We start from the raw sequence: 13,301 nt of genomic DNA on the forward strand, positions 1-13,301 counted from the left end.
GAATCTGATTTTAACATGGAATCTGATTTTAAAATATTTACATCAATGGTCTACATACATTTCACAACAATCCTCTATTCAAAACTTTGAAAACTTTTTAAAAAAAATCTGACCATAAATATTCTCATTCCCATTATTGAAAATCACAAAAGATTATCATCATCCCTACACGTCACACGATTAGACATTGAAATGCATAATAAAACAACATTTATAGTAAACAATTGAGAGTAAATTCCTCATTCATGCCCAAAGGATAGAGACTGATGAAGGGTTGAACCCGAAAACATTTTGTGTACCTTGCACTTTTTTACTTTATTTGTGGCCTCTGGACAATAAAATCCTGTGAGCTTTTTGACCTATATTCATGTGCGGATCTTTTTTCTGATTTTTCACTAGTTAAATGTCACCATAGGCTGCCATTCAAATGCAATTGTTGATTGACAAGCATTCTTTAAAATGTTTGTGGAAGAAAGCAAGTCAGTCAGTCAGTCAGTCAGTCATAAAAGTTTGGAACAACAAGCATTCTTTTCATTTTTAAGTGAACTATTCCTTAAACAATCATGTGCAAAACCCTAAACCTTGCTGCAATGTTCTCAGTGTGTGAGAAGGATACATTTGTAGTCGCAGACTTTCCCCTTCTCTAAACTTTGTGCTCTGATTTGTCTCTGCCAAATTACAGATGTGACTCAGCCTCACATAAGATGTTTATTTAACTATCTCATAGTGCTTGATTTCACTTTCAAACAGTTTCTATGAAAGAAATGTTTAGGTTTCTTGCCAGTTTTTTCAATTGCAACTTCAAGTCAAAATCAAAAACTCAGATCTGGAATGTTCTGTTCTTCTGCAGCCAGTCTGGAGGGCATTCGTATGAACTGGGAGGAGCAAACCTCACTGCCGCTGAGCCCGAGCACCTCTCTTAGCTCCATCATCCGCACACCCAAATGCTACCACATCTCCTCAGTCAACGAGAACGCTGCAAAGCGTTTATGTCGCCGCTACTCCCAGAAACTCATCCAGCACACCAGCTGCCAGCTGCTCCGCACGTACCCAGCAGCCACGCGCATCGACTCTGCCAACCCCAATCCTCTCATCTTCTGGCTGCATGGAATCCAGCTGGTCGCCCTCAACTATCAGACTGACGGTAAAGAGTGTAATCTGCTCATCTGCAACAGCACTGGGATATAATCAGTGTGCATGATAGTGATAGACTGATATATTGACCAGGACAATCAGGCCATCCACCTATATTTTTAATGAAAGAGCAGGTGTGGCCATTTGTAACTTAAATGTGTGAGGCTTCCAGTGTCATTCGCTCCCAGTTATTTTAGCTGTAAAAAACAGTCCGTTATACAGCTTGATATTTCAGGCTGGTTGATTTACTGTTTACTGTACTTTTGTTATTTATCTGGTTATTTATAGTTATAAAGAGTTTCTGGCTGATTAATTCACAGAGGCTGTCATAGATGTGGCTTTGTCAATATGGAAGACCAGTGTACTTAAGATAAAACATTAAAGGTGCAGTAAGTGATTTCTGAAAACAACCCCTCCCTTCATTGCTCCGCCCCCCAGAATGCACAAACACGCAATGCAAGAGTGGATGTCTCTTTATCATAGAGCTGGTAAGTCCCGCCCATCCTTAAAACCCCACTGGACCTCTAGATTGAAAAATCATCAATGCAAGTGAATGTGAGAAAATAATTATTTTCTGGTCCCGTTTGAATTTTGCCATGAATGTGAACATATGTTGTCTGTGAATTTTTAATATAATTTTTCGTGTGAAGAATGCTACAGTTTAGCGGGTAGAAGTTTGATATGGTTAGACTTTGTGTGAGAGCACTTTGTGGACTACAACTCTTCGCTGCTTTCGACGCGTTTCTGAAGAAAGAACAGCCCATTTGGTTTGAATGGTGACATTTGGGTACAAAACACACAGGCATCTCGATCTGTCTCCATAGATTATCGCAGCATTAGCACCGTGATTTGACAAGTGGAGGGAAAATGTGTTATGGGGTGACGTCACATAGGCGACATGTAGTCTTTCTCGTTATGTCTTTTCCACAACTGCTAGCCAAAGAATCATACAATATACTGTCAAACTCGTAACATGAAAAATTATATAAAAAAATCACAGACAACATATGTTCACATTCATGGCACAATTCAAACGGGACCAGAAAGTAATTATTTTCTCACATTCACTTGCATTGACGATTTTTCAATCTAGAGGTCCAGTGGGGTTTTACGGATGGGTGGGACTTACCAGCTCTATAGCTGAAGCGAAGCAAAATAAAGCTTTGTGAAAAATAAAGCGAAGATGACGAATGAATGACAAGGAAGAACAAAAAACCTAAAGCTCTTGCCAGATCATAACTTTAAACTTCTTAAATATAACTTTTCCAGTGATATTCTTTTGAGCTTTTCTCTTTTGTAATGTCTCTCAGCCATCTCTCTTTCTACAGTCTCCCTCTTGCTCACTCTTTCTCCTCCCCCATCATGAGTGGACACGCCCCCTGCTGCTGATTGGCTACAAGTGTGTTGTGCTGCTCGGTCCAATCCACTTTCAACAGCGTTTCTCAGAAATCACTTACTGCACCTTTAAATAGATCAGTAATTAAATGTACTATTTTATTTAAATTAAACCAGTAAATTAAATAAATACATTTTTAAATATTACCATATTTAAAGGGATGGTCCACCCATAAATCATCAATTACTCATCCTCATGTTATTCTTGTATGACTTACTTTCTTTTGTGGAACGTAAAAGAAAATATTTTGAAGAATTTTGGTTTTGTTAACTTAAAAATTAATATTTTGTCATCATTTAATCACCCTCAAGTTGTTTCAAACCTGTTTGAATTTCTTTCTTCTGCTGAACCCAAAAGAAGATATTTTGAACTATGGAAGTCAATGGGACCCATCAACTGTTTGGTTACCGACATTCTTCAAAATATTTTCTTTCGTGTTTTCCACTGAAGAAAGAAATGCATACAGGTTTGGAATGACATGAAGGTGAGTAAATGAATCTTGAAAAAAAAAAATCATTTTTGGTTGCTAATTTCTTATTGCTACCATTTAATTTAAATATGTTTAAAATCAGTCAACTATATGTAAATATAATTCAGATATGTTATTGAGCATTATTATAACAAGATGATTTCAAGAATTCAGTCCCTTTTTTTTTTTTGATGATATTGAATGTGGATGGTATATTCTCTCTAGACCTGCCATTGCAGCTGAACGCAGCTCTGTTTGAGGCTAATGGTCACTGTGGTTATGTACTGAAGCCTCCAGTCCTGTGGGATCGAAGCTGCCCTCTATATCAGCACTTTTACCCTCTTGACCGAGACCTGGAGAACATGACCCCTACGCTATACACTCTCACTGTAAGAGCCTTGAGTATCCCATATTCAGCGTTAAAACTACTTTTGGATACTCCAGCTAATCTAACAGACATGAATTAATTCATATGCACACAGATTGTTTCAGGGCAGAACGTGTGTCCGGGTAACTCAAACGGCAGTCCCTGTGTGGAAGTGGAGGTGTTGGGTATGCCGGCAGACAGCTGCCATTTCCGTACCAAGCCCATACACCGCAACACACTCAATCCCATGTGGAATGAGCGCTTCCTGTTCCACGTGCACTTCGAGGATATGGCGTTTCTGCGCATTGCTGTGGTGGAGAACAACAGCTCGCAGGTCACCGCTCAGCGGATACTTCCCCTCAAAACCCTCAAACCAGGTAGAAAACTCATGACAGGAGCATACTGCTGTACTGGTTGAGAATTGAGTATTGGTTGATAACTGCCACCTGCTTCATCCTCAGAATGGACATTTTACATGCTCTACACTAAAAGATGTTTTTGAAAGAAGTATCTTCTGTTAACCAAGGCTCCATTTATTTGATCAAAAATAAAGTTTGAAAAAAGACAATTTTGACAAAGACAAAGTTTGTACAATTTCAAAGAGCTATTTTCTATTGTAATATGTTTTAAAATGTAATTTATTCCTGTGATGCAAAGCTGAATTTTATGCATCATTACTCCAGTCTTCAGTGTCACATGATCCTTCAGAAATCATTCTAATGCTGGTTTGTTGATCAAGAAACATTTCTTAATATTATCTTATTCTTCTTAGTATGATGATCAATGTTGAAAATAGTTGCTTAATATATTTGTGGAAACCTTTTACCTGTACGTTTGTAAAAAAAAAAAAAAAAAAACAGCATTTATTTGAAAGTCACTTTTGATCAATTTACAGCGTCCTTGCTGAATAAAATATTTATTTCTTTAAAGAAAATTCTTACTGACCCTAAGATAAAATTCTCACTATATATAAATCAATTTCGAGTAAATAATATTAAAAAAAACATCCATTCAGTCATTACTTAGTACTAATATTAATATTAAATATAAAAAATATATATTTTGTTTATTATAATTTTTTGTATTGTCTGTCAAAAGTTGTTGTACAATCACTTATTGCTGCCTTCAGATTACTCCATTTGATCATGTACTGCATTGAATGAAATTTTGTGTTGTTGTTGTGTCTTAATTCAATTGATACGTGTCCACCTTTGTCCAGTATATTTCATTTGGTTTCTGTTGATTATTCCAGGCTACAGACACCTGCAGCTGAGGAACCTGCACAACGAGTCTCTGGAGGTCTCGAGTATGTTCATCTTCAGCCGCAGAACAGAGGAGAGTCCCACCGGAGGCCCGCTGCCTGCGTCTGTGGTGAGACAGCGTTCATAACCCACTTATAAAACCACACAGATGTCAGGATCACAGAGAGATATTTGTGTTACATGTAGTATTGGTGGAACTGGACAGCAGAAATAAAACAGTTTACATTAATGAATCCTCTATACGTGCCATTCAGTCCCACAGGGGAGTAGACCGTATGTTTGAGAAAACATTGTGCAAATATTTCCGATGTTTTTAAAACTCTGGAATGTGCTGCATTCCTCTCTCTCAGTCCCTGTCATCCGAGTGCAGCCTAATTTCATTAAAAACAGGAAATCATAAAGACATAGGCATGCTACTGTATACAGAAGTGCCATGCCTATTCAAACTGAAATACTAATATCTATATCAGATTTTTCAGTGAAGTAGATTTGAACCAAAAAAAAAATGACTAGGGTAACAAAATGTTCTATCTGTATATTGATACATTATTATAAACATCATCGGTAAAAAGTGTTTCAAATCTGTGGCAGAAACTGTTATTATTGTGTACAGTTACTATACTATTACAGTAAACTATTTTCCTTTTTGGTCTTCTCTCGCCACTTGTGTCGTCTCCAAAAATTAAAATTACAGTAGGTGCATGTATACACAATATGTCTGAACCATTTTATTTATCTAAACTGTCACTAGTTGTTTAATAGCTCTGAAACAATGTTAAGAATGTTCTCTTTTGTTTAGCAGCATGTTATATGTCTTAAGTTTTAGAGTGTGAAAAAAAAAAAAAAGTGAACTCTGTTCCCTTTTTTCCTGTCAGCTGTTCAGCACGGAGGAAAGACGCGCCGCTCAGCAGCACAAAGTGACAGTGCATGGAGTTCCAGGCCCCGAACCCTTCACCGTAATGTGTGTTGATGAATACACCACAGCCAAACAGCTCCTGGACTCTGTAAGTGTCAACACAACTGAACCGAGCCAGTTTAGACGGGTTAGCACACACCAGAACACTGTTTAGTGCAATGAACTGTCTGAGGGCTCTGTGAGAGGACATGGACAACTACTGTAGATGAAGTAGTGTAAGCACTCTGTGTGTGGTGCCATCACGGATTCAGAGTTCTTTTAGAATTCCTGAGGACCGGTTTTTATATGTTCTGAATATGTTTCGGATTAACCTTGGAAGTACAGCCAGTGCCAAACTGTCCTCCTTTTAAAGAATGATTGTCATTCATTCTCTCATTAGGAACAAGCAGTGTTCACTCCAGTGTTTACTGTTCTGGTTCACATTTTCTTCATTCCTCAGCACATAAACGCATGCTGAAATAGTCTCTCTCTTGCCAGTTGTTTCCGACTACGTCCTTCAACTACTTCCTGATGGAGGAGAGAATGCCTTTGTCAAAGGAGAAGAGCGAGTCAAAGAAAGCGCCTCAGCAGCGCCCCCTAGCGAATGACGAACGGCTCCTGAAAGTTCTTCACAGCTGGCAGCCGGAGGAAGGATATGTGGGCAGAATATGCCTGAAAACCAAGGACGTGGTAACAACCCTTTTCCCAGATTGTGCTTGCTTTCATTAATTAGATTTCTAAGGGTCATTCCTATTATGCAGTACCATTGAAAAGTTTGGAACAATTACGAACAATTATGCTCACCAAGGTGGCTTTTGTTTTCTATTTCAATATATTTTAAAATGTACTCCAGTCTTCAGTGTCACATAATCCTTCAGAAATCAAATTCTAAATGCGCTGATTTTCTGCTCAAGAACTTTTTTTTTTTGTGATTAACTTTTTATTGAAAGTTAACATAAACATAAACATAGACAAAACAGCACTCAAACACTGACCGTCACCACAGTAAAAGAAAAAGTCAAAACCAAGGGAAACATATGTACACACTTAATACCAGTAACATAAAAGACAAAAGAGAAGATGGGCCCATAAAATTAGAAAAGAAAACAAATAAACACATGTTATAGTCCTCTAAGGAGCATATTCAGTTCAACAACCAAATATCCCCAGTTCGACACAGTTTGGGGCTTTGCCCGGTTAAATCTGGCTGTTGAGTATTCTAAATTAGCCATTAATTGCACATTCAACAACCAGTGTTTCAGTAAATTTATCTCTGAATTAAACCAATATTCTAGAATTGTTTTTTTCGCTGCTGTAAAGCCACAAAATAGCATTCTCCTATATATTACTTTAAAATTCAAAATGGTGTCATCGTTTAACAAACATAAACAAGGATCTGGAACTATGGTAGTCTAGAGTATTTTACCCATAATGTCACACACATAAGTCCATAACGTGTTCACTTTCGCACATTCCCAAAACATATGCAAAACTGTCCCAACAGAAGAACTCGAACATAAAGTACAATTGGGAGTTGATAGCAAACCCATTCTATAACGTTTGTAAGGAGTGGCATACGATCTATGAATTACTTTAAAGTTGATCAATTGATGACTTAAATTTCGAGATGTGTTCTTTATATTTGACCAAATCCTGTGCCAGTCTGGTTGAGTACCTGTTTTATTGAGCTCCTGCTCAAGACCTTTTAAAGTGATATAAATGATTAACAAGATGGAAATTGAACAAAAACCTTTTCATTGGTTACCAATTGACCGTTCGCAAAAAGATCCGCCCCCTTTAGTTACTGTTGCTATGTCCGACAAGCCACGGCGCTCTCTCGTCACACCATGTTCTCACGCAGTGAAAAATACATCGCGGAGCAGAGAGGACACTGACAACACGCTGACAGACTGGTTACTTTTGATACGAAACAAAGTCTCACCTTTCAAATTTGGTCATTTTTTTAAAGACATTTAAACAATAAATAGCGGTTTGTGGCTCTTTAATGTGTGACAGATGGCTGTAGAGGCTCAGTTAAAGCTGCTCGTGAACCGATCATCTCTTCCTTCTAGTTAATTTACAGCATCAAATAAACATGAATGAGCATAAGAAGGAATGTTGTTTTAACCGCGGAAAGACGTCAGTACACACCGTTAATCTACTAACTCTCCTGACTGCTTTGTCGGACAAAAATGGCAGATTCGGCAGATGGCGGATTGTGATTGGTCACATCGCCTCTTAATCAAACTCCCTGCGAAGGGTCAGTTAAAACAATATTCCCCAGAAAACATGTTTTGTTTGAAACATTTTGATTAAAGTAAATTTGAAGAAACAAACTGTCAGTATTTTAAGAAATATTCGAAGTTTTATGTTAGAAGCACTCAGCGAAAGTATTAGTTTTTATTAATATTTTGAATTTTTATTTTTCCATTTTATTTTGTTTAAAGTTTTAGAAATGTAGTTTTGCATTTTTTTGTTGCCATTTTTATAATTATTGTTATTTGAGAAATATCTATAGTTTTTATTAATTTTTATTGCAGTCTTCATTTTTAGTTAGAAACTAGATGAAGTTTTTTTTGTTTTTATATTTTATTTCATTTTTTATTATAACATTAACAATTAACATTATTCAAAATTCATTTCATGTTCACTTAAGGATATTTTGAAAAACAGAACCGAAAGAGAGCCAGAATTATTTCAAGCTTTGAAAATATGTTTATTTTTTTATTTTTATCCAGTGTATTAGGACAATGGAAAAGTAACTCATAACAGGATTGACCCCTACAGGCCTCATAAGATCCACACCCATTTCTTTTGTTTATACATTCACCATTTAACTCTTGATCTGTTGCTCCTCCTGGTGGCTCATAGCAGAACTTCAATGAGAAGAATATAGTGATGGAGGGATTGGAGGAGGTGAGCAGCGGAGAGGAGGACACGTTCTTCGTGCAGGTTCATGATGTTTCTCCTGAGCAACCTCACACTGTCATCAAAGCCCCCCGTTACAGCACAGCCCAGGACATCATCCAGCAGGTCAGATATCACTGTGACATTACTGGAAGATTTCATCTCTGTCATGTTGATATCAAATTAGCTAAGCTGCTGTGGTCTATTGCAGACTCTGAGCAAAGCCAAGTACTCTCTGAGCATCCTGAGCAACCCCAACCCATGTGACTACGTCCTGATGGAGGAGCTTACCAAAGACGCGGGCAGTAAGAAATCCTCCTCAGCTAAAGCGTGCCAGCGTGTGCTGCAGGACCACGAGTGTGTGTTCCAGGCTCAGAGCCGGTGGAAGGGTGCCGGGAAGTTCATCCTCAAGCTCAAAGAGCAGGTGAACGCCTGAACGCCTGCTCACTAATCTATGACGTGAAAAACAAGCACAACAACATCTGAAAATATAATGATGCCTTTCTGTTGCTTCTCTATGAATGAAACATTTTACAGACAGATCAGTTTTTTCAATGTTTTTGAAAGAAGTCTCCTCTGCTTACCAAGGATGCAGTTATTTGATTAAAAATACAGTAAAAATAAGTAATAAAGTAATATTGTGAATTATTATTATTACAATTTAAAATAGTTGTTTTCTATTGTGATGTCTTAAAGTGTAATTTATTCCTGTGATCAAAGCTGAATTTTCAGCATCACTACTCCAGTCTTCAGAGTCACATGATCCTTCAGAAATCATACTAATATGCTGATTTGCTGCTCAAGAAACATTTCTTATTATTATCAATAGCTATGCTTCTATCAACCCACTTTTATGCGCATTTTGGGATATCGCAGACGCATAAAAACCGCTGGATGGAAACGTCAGTATGTGTGTAAATTCGAAAACGTGCTCTAAAATATGTGCTCAATCGAATACATTTATCCAATAAGATGTGATTAAACTATGATGGAAACACATTTACCAAATAAATCCTTTGGAGTTTGCATCAACAGAGAATGTGATTGGATAGCTGGAGTAACCAGTGGATCAATTTCATTGCACAAATGGTTTGGTCGTTCTGAAATGCCTAAACCAAAGCCTGTCATCAAAATGATTTGGTATAATGATCTCCCAGAAGCATCTCACACTATTGCGTTCACAAGCATCAGGCATTAGAACACTGCTTTATCCGCAAATGTTTTATACTGTAGTCCAAATTGGCGGACAGGTTAAATTCACAATTTTTAGTGGAAACAGCTAATGTTGAAAACCGTTGTGCTTATTTGAAATAGAAATCTTTCGTCTTCACTGTCACTTTTATGTCTATTTAATGCATCCTTGCTGAACAAAAGTATTTCAAAATATTGGAGAAAAAAAACCTTTACCTTTCTGACTCAACACAATATTCGACTGTAATTATGCAACAATGCTTGTTTTCAAACTTTTTTGTATTAACAAAAGATGGGAGTGTTACTTTATTTATTTATTTATTTATTTATTTATTTAACTGCTTTTATTTAGCATTCAAATGACGATTAGAGTTAAATTATTTCAATAAGAAAATGTTTTATTAATATATTAAAAAATATATATAATAAATGAATTGACCTGAATCCAAATGTTTTTGTCACGCGACTGGAAAGGTCTTTGAAAAGGAAATTCCTTGGTCACAAAGTGCTGTATTGAAATGTAAATAGCTCAACAGACAGCTTTGGATATCAACATTTTTAAATTCCCTGATATGGATATTCATATAGATATATTTATTATTGCCGTAATATCTTTATCACACTGGTGCATGAACAATCTTGCTTAGGAATTATTTTTTTCTTCTCAGTATGTTAATGGCATTTGTTTTCCGGTGTCCCGTCTCTCAGATGGCCCGCGAGGACAAGCGTAAGGGCGTGTCTTTTGCCAGCGAGCTCCGGAAGCTCACGGGTCGGAGTCGGAGCTTGACTGTGAACACCAGCACGAACGGCCCCGCGGCCCAGGAGCCGGCACACAGTAAGGAGGAGAAGGCTGCATGTCCCAGCATGATGCCTCTGCCCGAGGCCTCGGAGTGAAGAAACACTCTGCAGTGTGTGTGTGCAGTGCATGGAGCTCCACCAGGTACCAGACACTAACACACAGCAGCCATTATTAAAGGAGAACTCCGGTCAATTTTAACATTGAGCTCATTTTATTGTACATTTGGAGTGCTGTCAATACAGAGAACAACTACAAAAATCGGTGTTGCCTACACCGAGTTATTCTATTTTTAAAATTTGCACCCTGTTGACTTCAATGGGGCAAGTACTAAACCTGCTTTTAGGCTCTTAACATCCTTGATGTGTCATTACAAGTGCACAGAAAATGTGAGTGATTCCTTCTGAGTGAACACGAGTGGATCTGACTGCAGTAGATGTGAAAGATATGTATAAAAATGATGTTATTTAAGCCAGCGCAAATACCTGTTTACATCCTGTTTTTCGGTTGAAGTCCAAAGTAGTCGATTGCCGAGTTCACGCGCGTGATCATAGGTAACTAAACCTATGCGCGTGAACTCGGCAATCGACTACTTTGGACTTCAACCGAAAAACAGGATGTAAACAGGTATTTGCGCTGGCTTAAATAACATCATTTTTATACATATCTTTCACATCTACTGCAGTCAGACTCACTCGTGTTCACTCAGAAGGAATCACTCACATTTTCTGTGCACTTGTAATGACACATCAAGGATGTTAAGAGCCTAAAAGCAGGTTTAGTACTTGCCCCATTGAAGTCAACAGGGTGCAAATTTTAAAAATAGAATAACTCGGTGTAGGCAACACCGATTTTTGTCGTTGTTCTCTGTATTGACAGCTAGGCCTGTCACGATAACAAATTTTGCTGGACGATAAATTGTCCAAGAAATTATCGCGATAAACGATAATATTGTCGTTCTGAGACCATTTTCATTTAATATAATTATAATGGCATAATAATGCAGGTACACCTTTTCAACATTCAACATTGAAAACGGAAAACATTTTAAATATCCAAAAAATGAACAAAACAACCAAAAACAATAAAAGCAATGGACTCTTAGTGTCTGTTAACAAAATAAATGTCTGTTAATAAATAAAATGGATGTAAACAAAATTGCACTTCAAAAAATATTAAACATTAGGCTTTAGACATTAGGCATAAATAGTGATACATTCCATAACAGGCAAAACTGCCGGTTAGGACCTTTGTAAACAAATAAAAAAAAGCCTCAACAAGCCATATCACACCATTCTGCACTGTCCTCCTGTTACTTTGTCAAGTGATTGTGTACTGTCGGGAAGACGGAGACGCACTTTATTGCGTGTATGCTACGCACTGAAAATACTTGGTTAGGATTAGGGGTGAGGAGTGCGTGCGTATTACACGCCATAAAGAGCGTATCATATGCACGCAAAAACTATTTTTGGCGTATAAATGGCACGAGAAATAACATTCGTGGTATAGATACGCATTTTCATGTGATCGGGCTCGCTGTCGCAACTCACAACTAGCGTCTTCTCTCTCTCCCGGCAGTAGCCGCAAACAGTCCCGCCGGCGCTTTCCCATACGTGACTGACAAGCGCCGCGCGCCGCCTCCCCACACAAAGACCATGCAACTGACAAGAGACGAAGAGAGTTCACTCCTCCTATACGCTAAAGAACCGAGAGTGGTCATCCAGTCTCTTTGGTAGAGAGAGAGAGACGAGGAAAACAAACAAGCATGCAAATGGAATTATCGCGGCCGGAAAAATTATCGAGCTCATTTTTTTTTATCGTGCGATTAATTGACTTATCGACTATCGCGACAGGCCTATTGACAGCACTCCAAATGTACAAAAAAATGAGCTCAATGTTAAAATTGACCGGAGTTCTCCTTTAACACAGTTTTTTATTATACAGTCTCAAATCTAACAGACAGAAAACATTATTGATGGTATGATTTAGTCAAAGTTGTTAGTCTCTGTGCTATTAGTTGAGCAGTGCTATCTGAGAGTTTGCCATTCTTTGTTTAACAGTGTTATTAATGAGCAGTGCACCATGTCTTTACTAGCAGTGGAAAGTGATTAATGGCATGTGATATTTAATAGACCTCAATCATATTCAATGTGCCGCGAATGAATATGAGGTGTACAATATAGTCATTGGTGTTTTATCACTCAGTAAGATGGACACCTTTGAAATAAAGGGTAACCAGACAGTGTAATTATACATTTAAGCACTGAGTAATTATAATGAATCTGTACTTGGTATAGGGTTAGGTTAAGATTAAGGTTTGGTTTAGGTGCATCATTTATAGTGAATACTGTAGTAACTACATGTAAAACAAAAGTGTTACCCAACATATCTGATGTTTGAAATCTCCCCCTGTACCCTCATTCAATATTCCCTATATCACTGCACTAATATAGTCCACTTGAGGGAGTGAGTGAAAACGAGCGAGCGGATTCAGACACTGACTGCGCTGGAAGGGCTGCCGCTTTTGCAGTTTGTGCTTGCTGTTTAATAATCATTTGTAACTTAGCGAGCTGGCAGCTCCAGTAGCAATGATAAGATTTTGAACACTTGAACTCTGTCATGTAAACTAGCATGTATAAACCTTATCTAAACAATTGAATTATCAATTAAAAAAAGAATTTATACCTCTATATTACGCTGTAGCCACATGGGAGCAGCAGTTTGGGAAAAGGATGGATGGATGATTCAGCTGTGGGCGCCATCTTCTGGTGAGATGCGGGAATTCATTCGGCATGAGACCTTACAGTGCATTATGGGTATTCTCTAGCCTTTGAGTGTTCATCAGTTGTACACTCGTTGTTGCAGTGCATTATGTGATTGAATG

At 37.8% G+C, this 13,301-nt stretch overlaps 1 protein-coding gene across 9 annotated transcripts in view; it reads left to right on the top strand.

Annotated features, from left to right (window-relative positions):
- The window catches only part of plce1 (phospholipase C, epsilon 1), a gene marked incomplete at its 3' end in the record, with an annotated part of 81,457 nt that overhangs the window by 66,608 nt on the left and 1,548 nt on the right, over positions 1 to 13,301 (top strand). For 4 of the 9 annotated variants that reach the window (XM_079851319.1, XM_079851321.1, XM_079851327.1 and 1 more), the window contains 9 exons: positions 851 to 1,144; positions 3,225 to 3,388; positions 3,482 to 3,743; positions 4,619 to 4,737; positions 5,504 to 5,632; positions 6,022 to 6,213; positions 8,395 to 8,556; positions 8,642 to 8,854; positions 10,330 to 10,456. In XM_079851319.1, the coding sequence (XP_079707445.1) occupies positions 851 to 1,144; positions 3,225 to 3,388; positions 3,482 to 3,743; positions 4,619 to 4,737; positions 5,504 to 5,632; positions 6,022 to 6,213; positions 8,395 to 8,556; positions 8,642 to 8,854; positions 10,330 to 10,456 (1,662 nt within the window). Of the gene's footprint in view, positions 1 to 850; positions 1,145 to 3,224; positions 3,389 to 3,481; positions 3,744 to 4,618; positions 4,738 to 5,503; positions 5,633 to 6,021; positions 6,214 to 8,394; positions 8,557 to 8,641; positions 8,855 to 10,329; positions 10,562 to 13,120; positions 13,240 to 13,301 lie in introns of those variants that run through there. The other 5 variants (XM_079851322.1, XM_079851325.1, XM_079851324.1 and 2 more) reach the window with 4 other exon arrangements.

This window comes from Squalius cephalus, assembly GCF_949319135.1.
Source record: "Squalius cephalus genome assembly, chromosome: 19".
Classification (NCBI taxonomy): Eukaryota; Metazoa; Chordata; class Actinopteri; order Cypriniformes; family Leuciscidae; genus Squalius; species Squalius cephalus.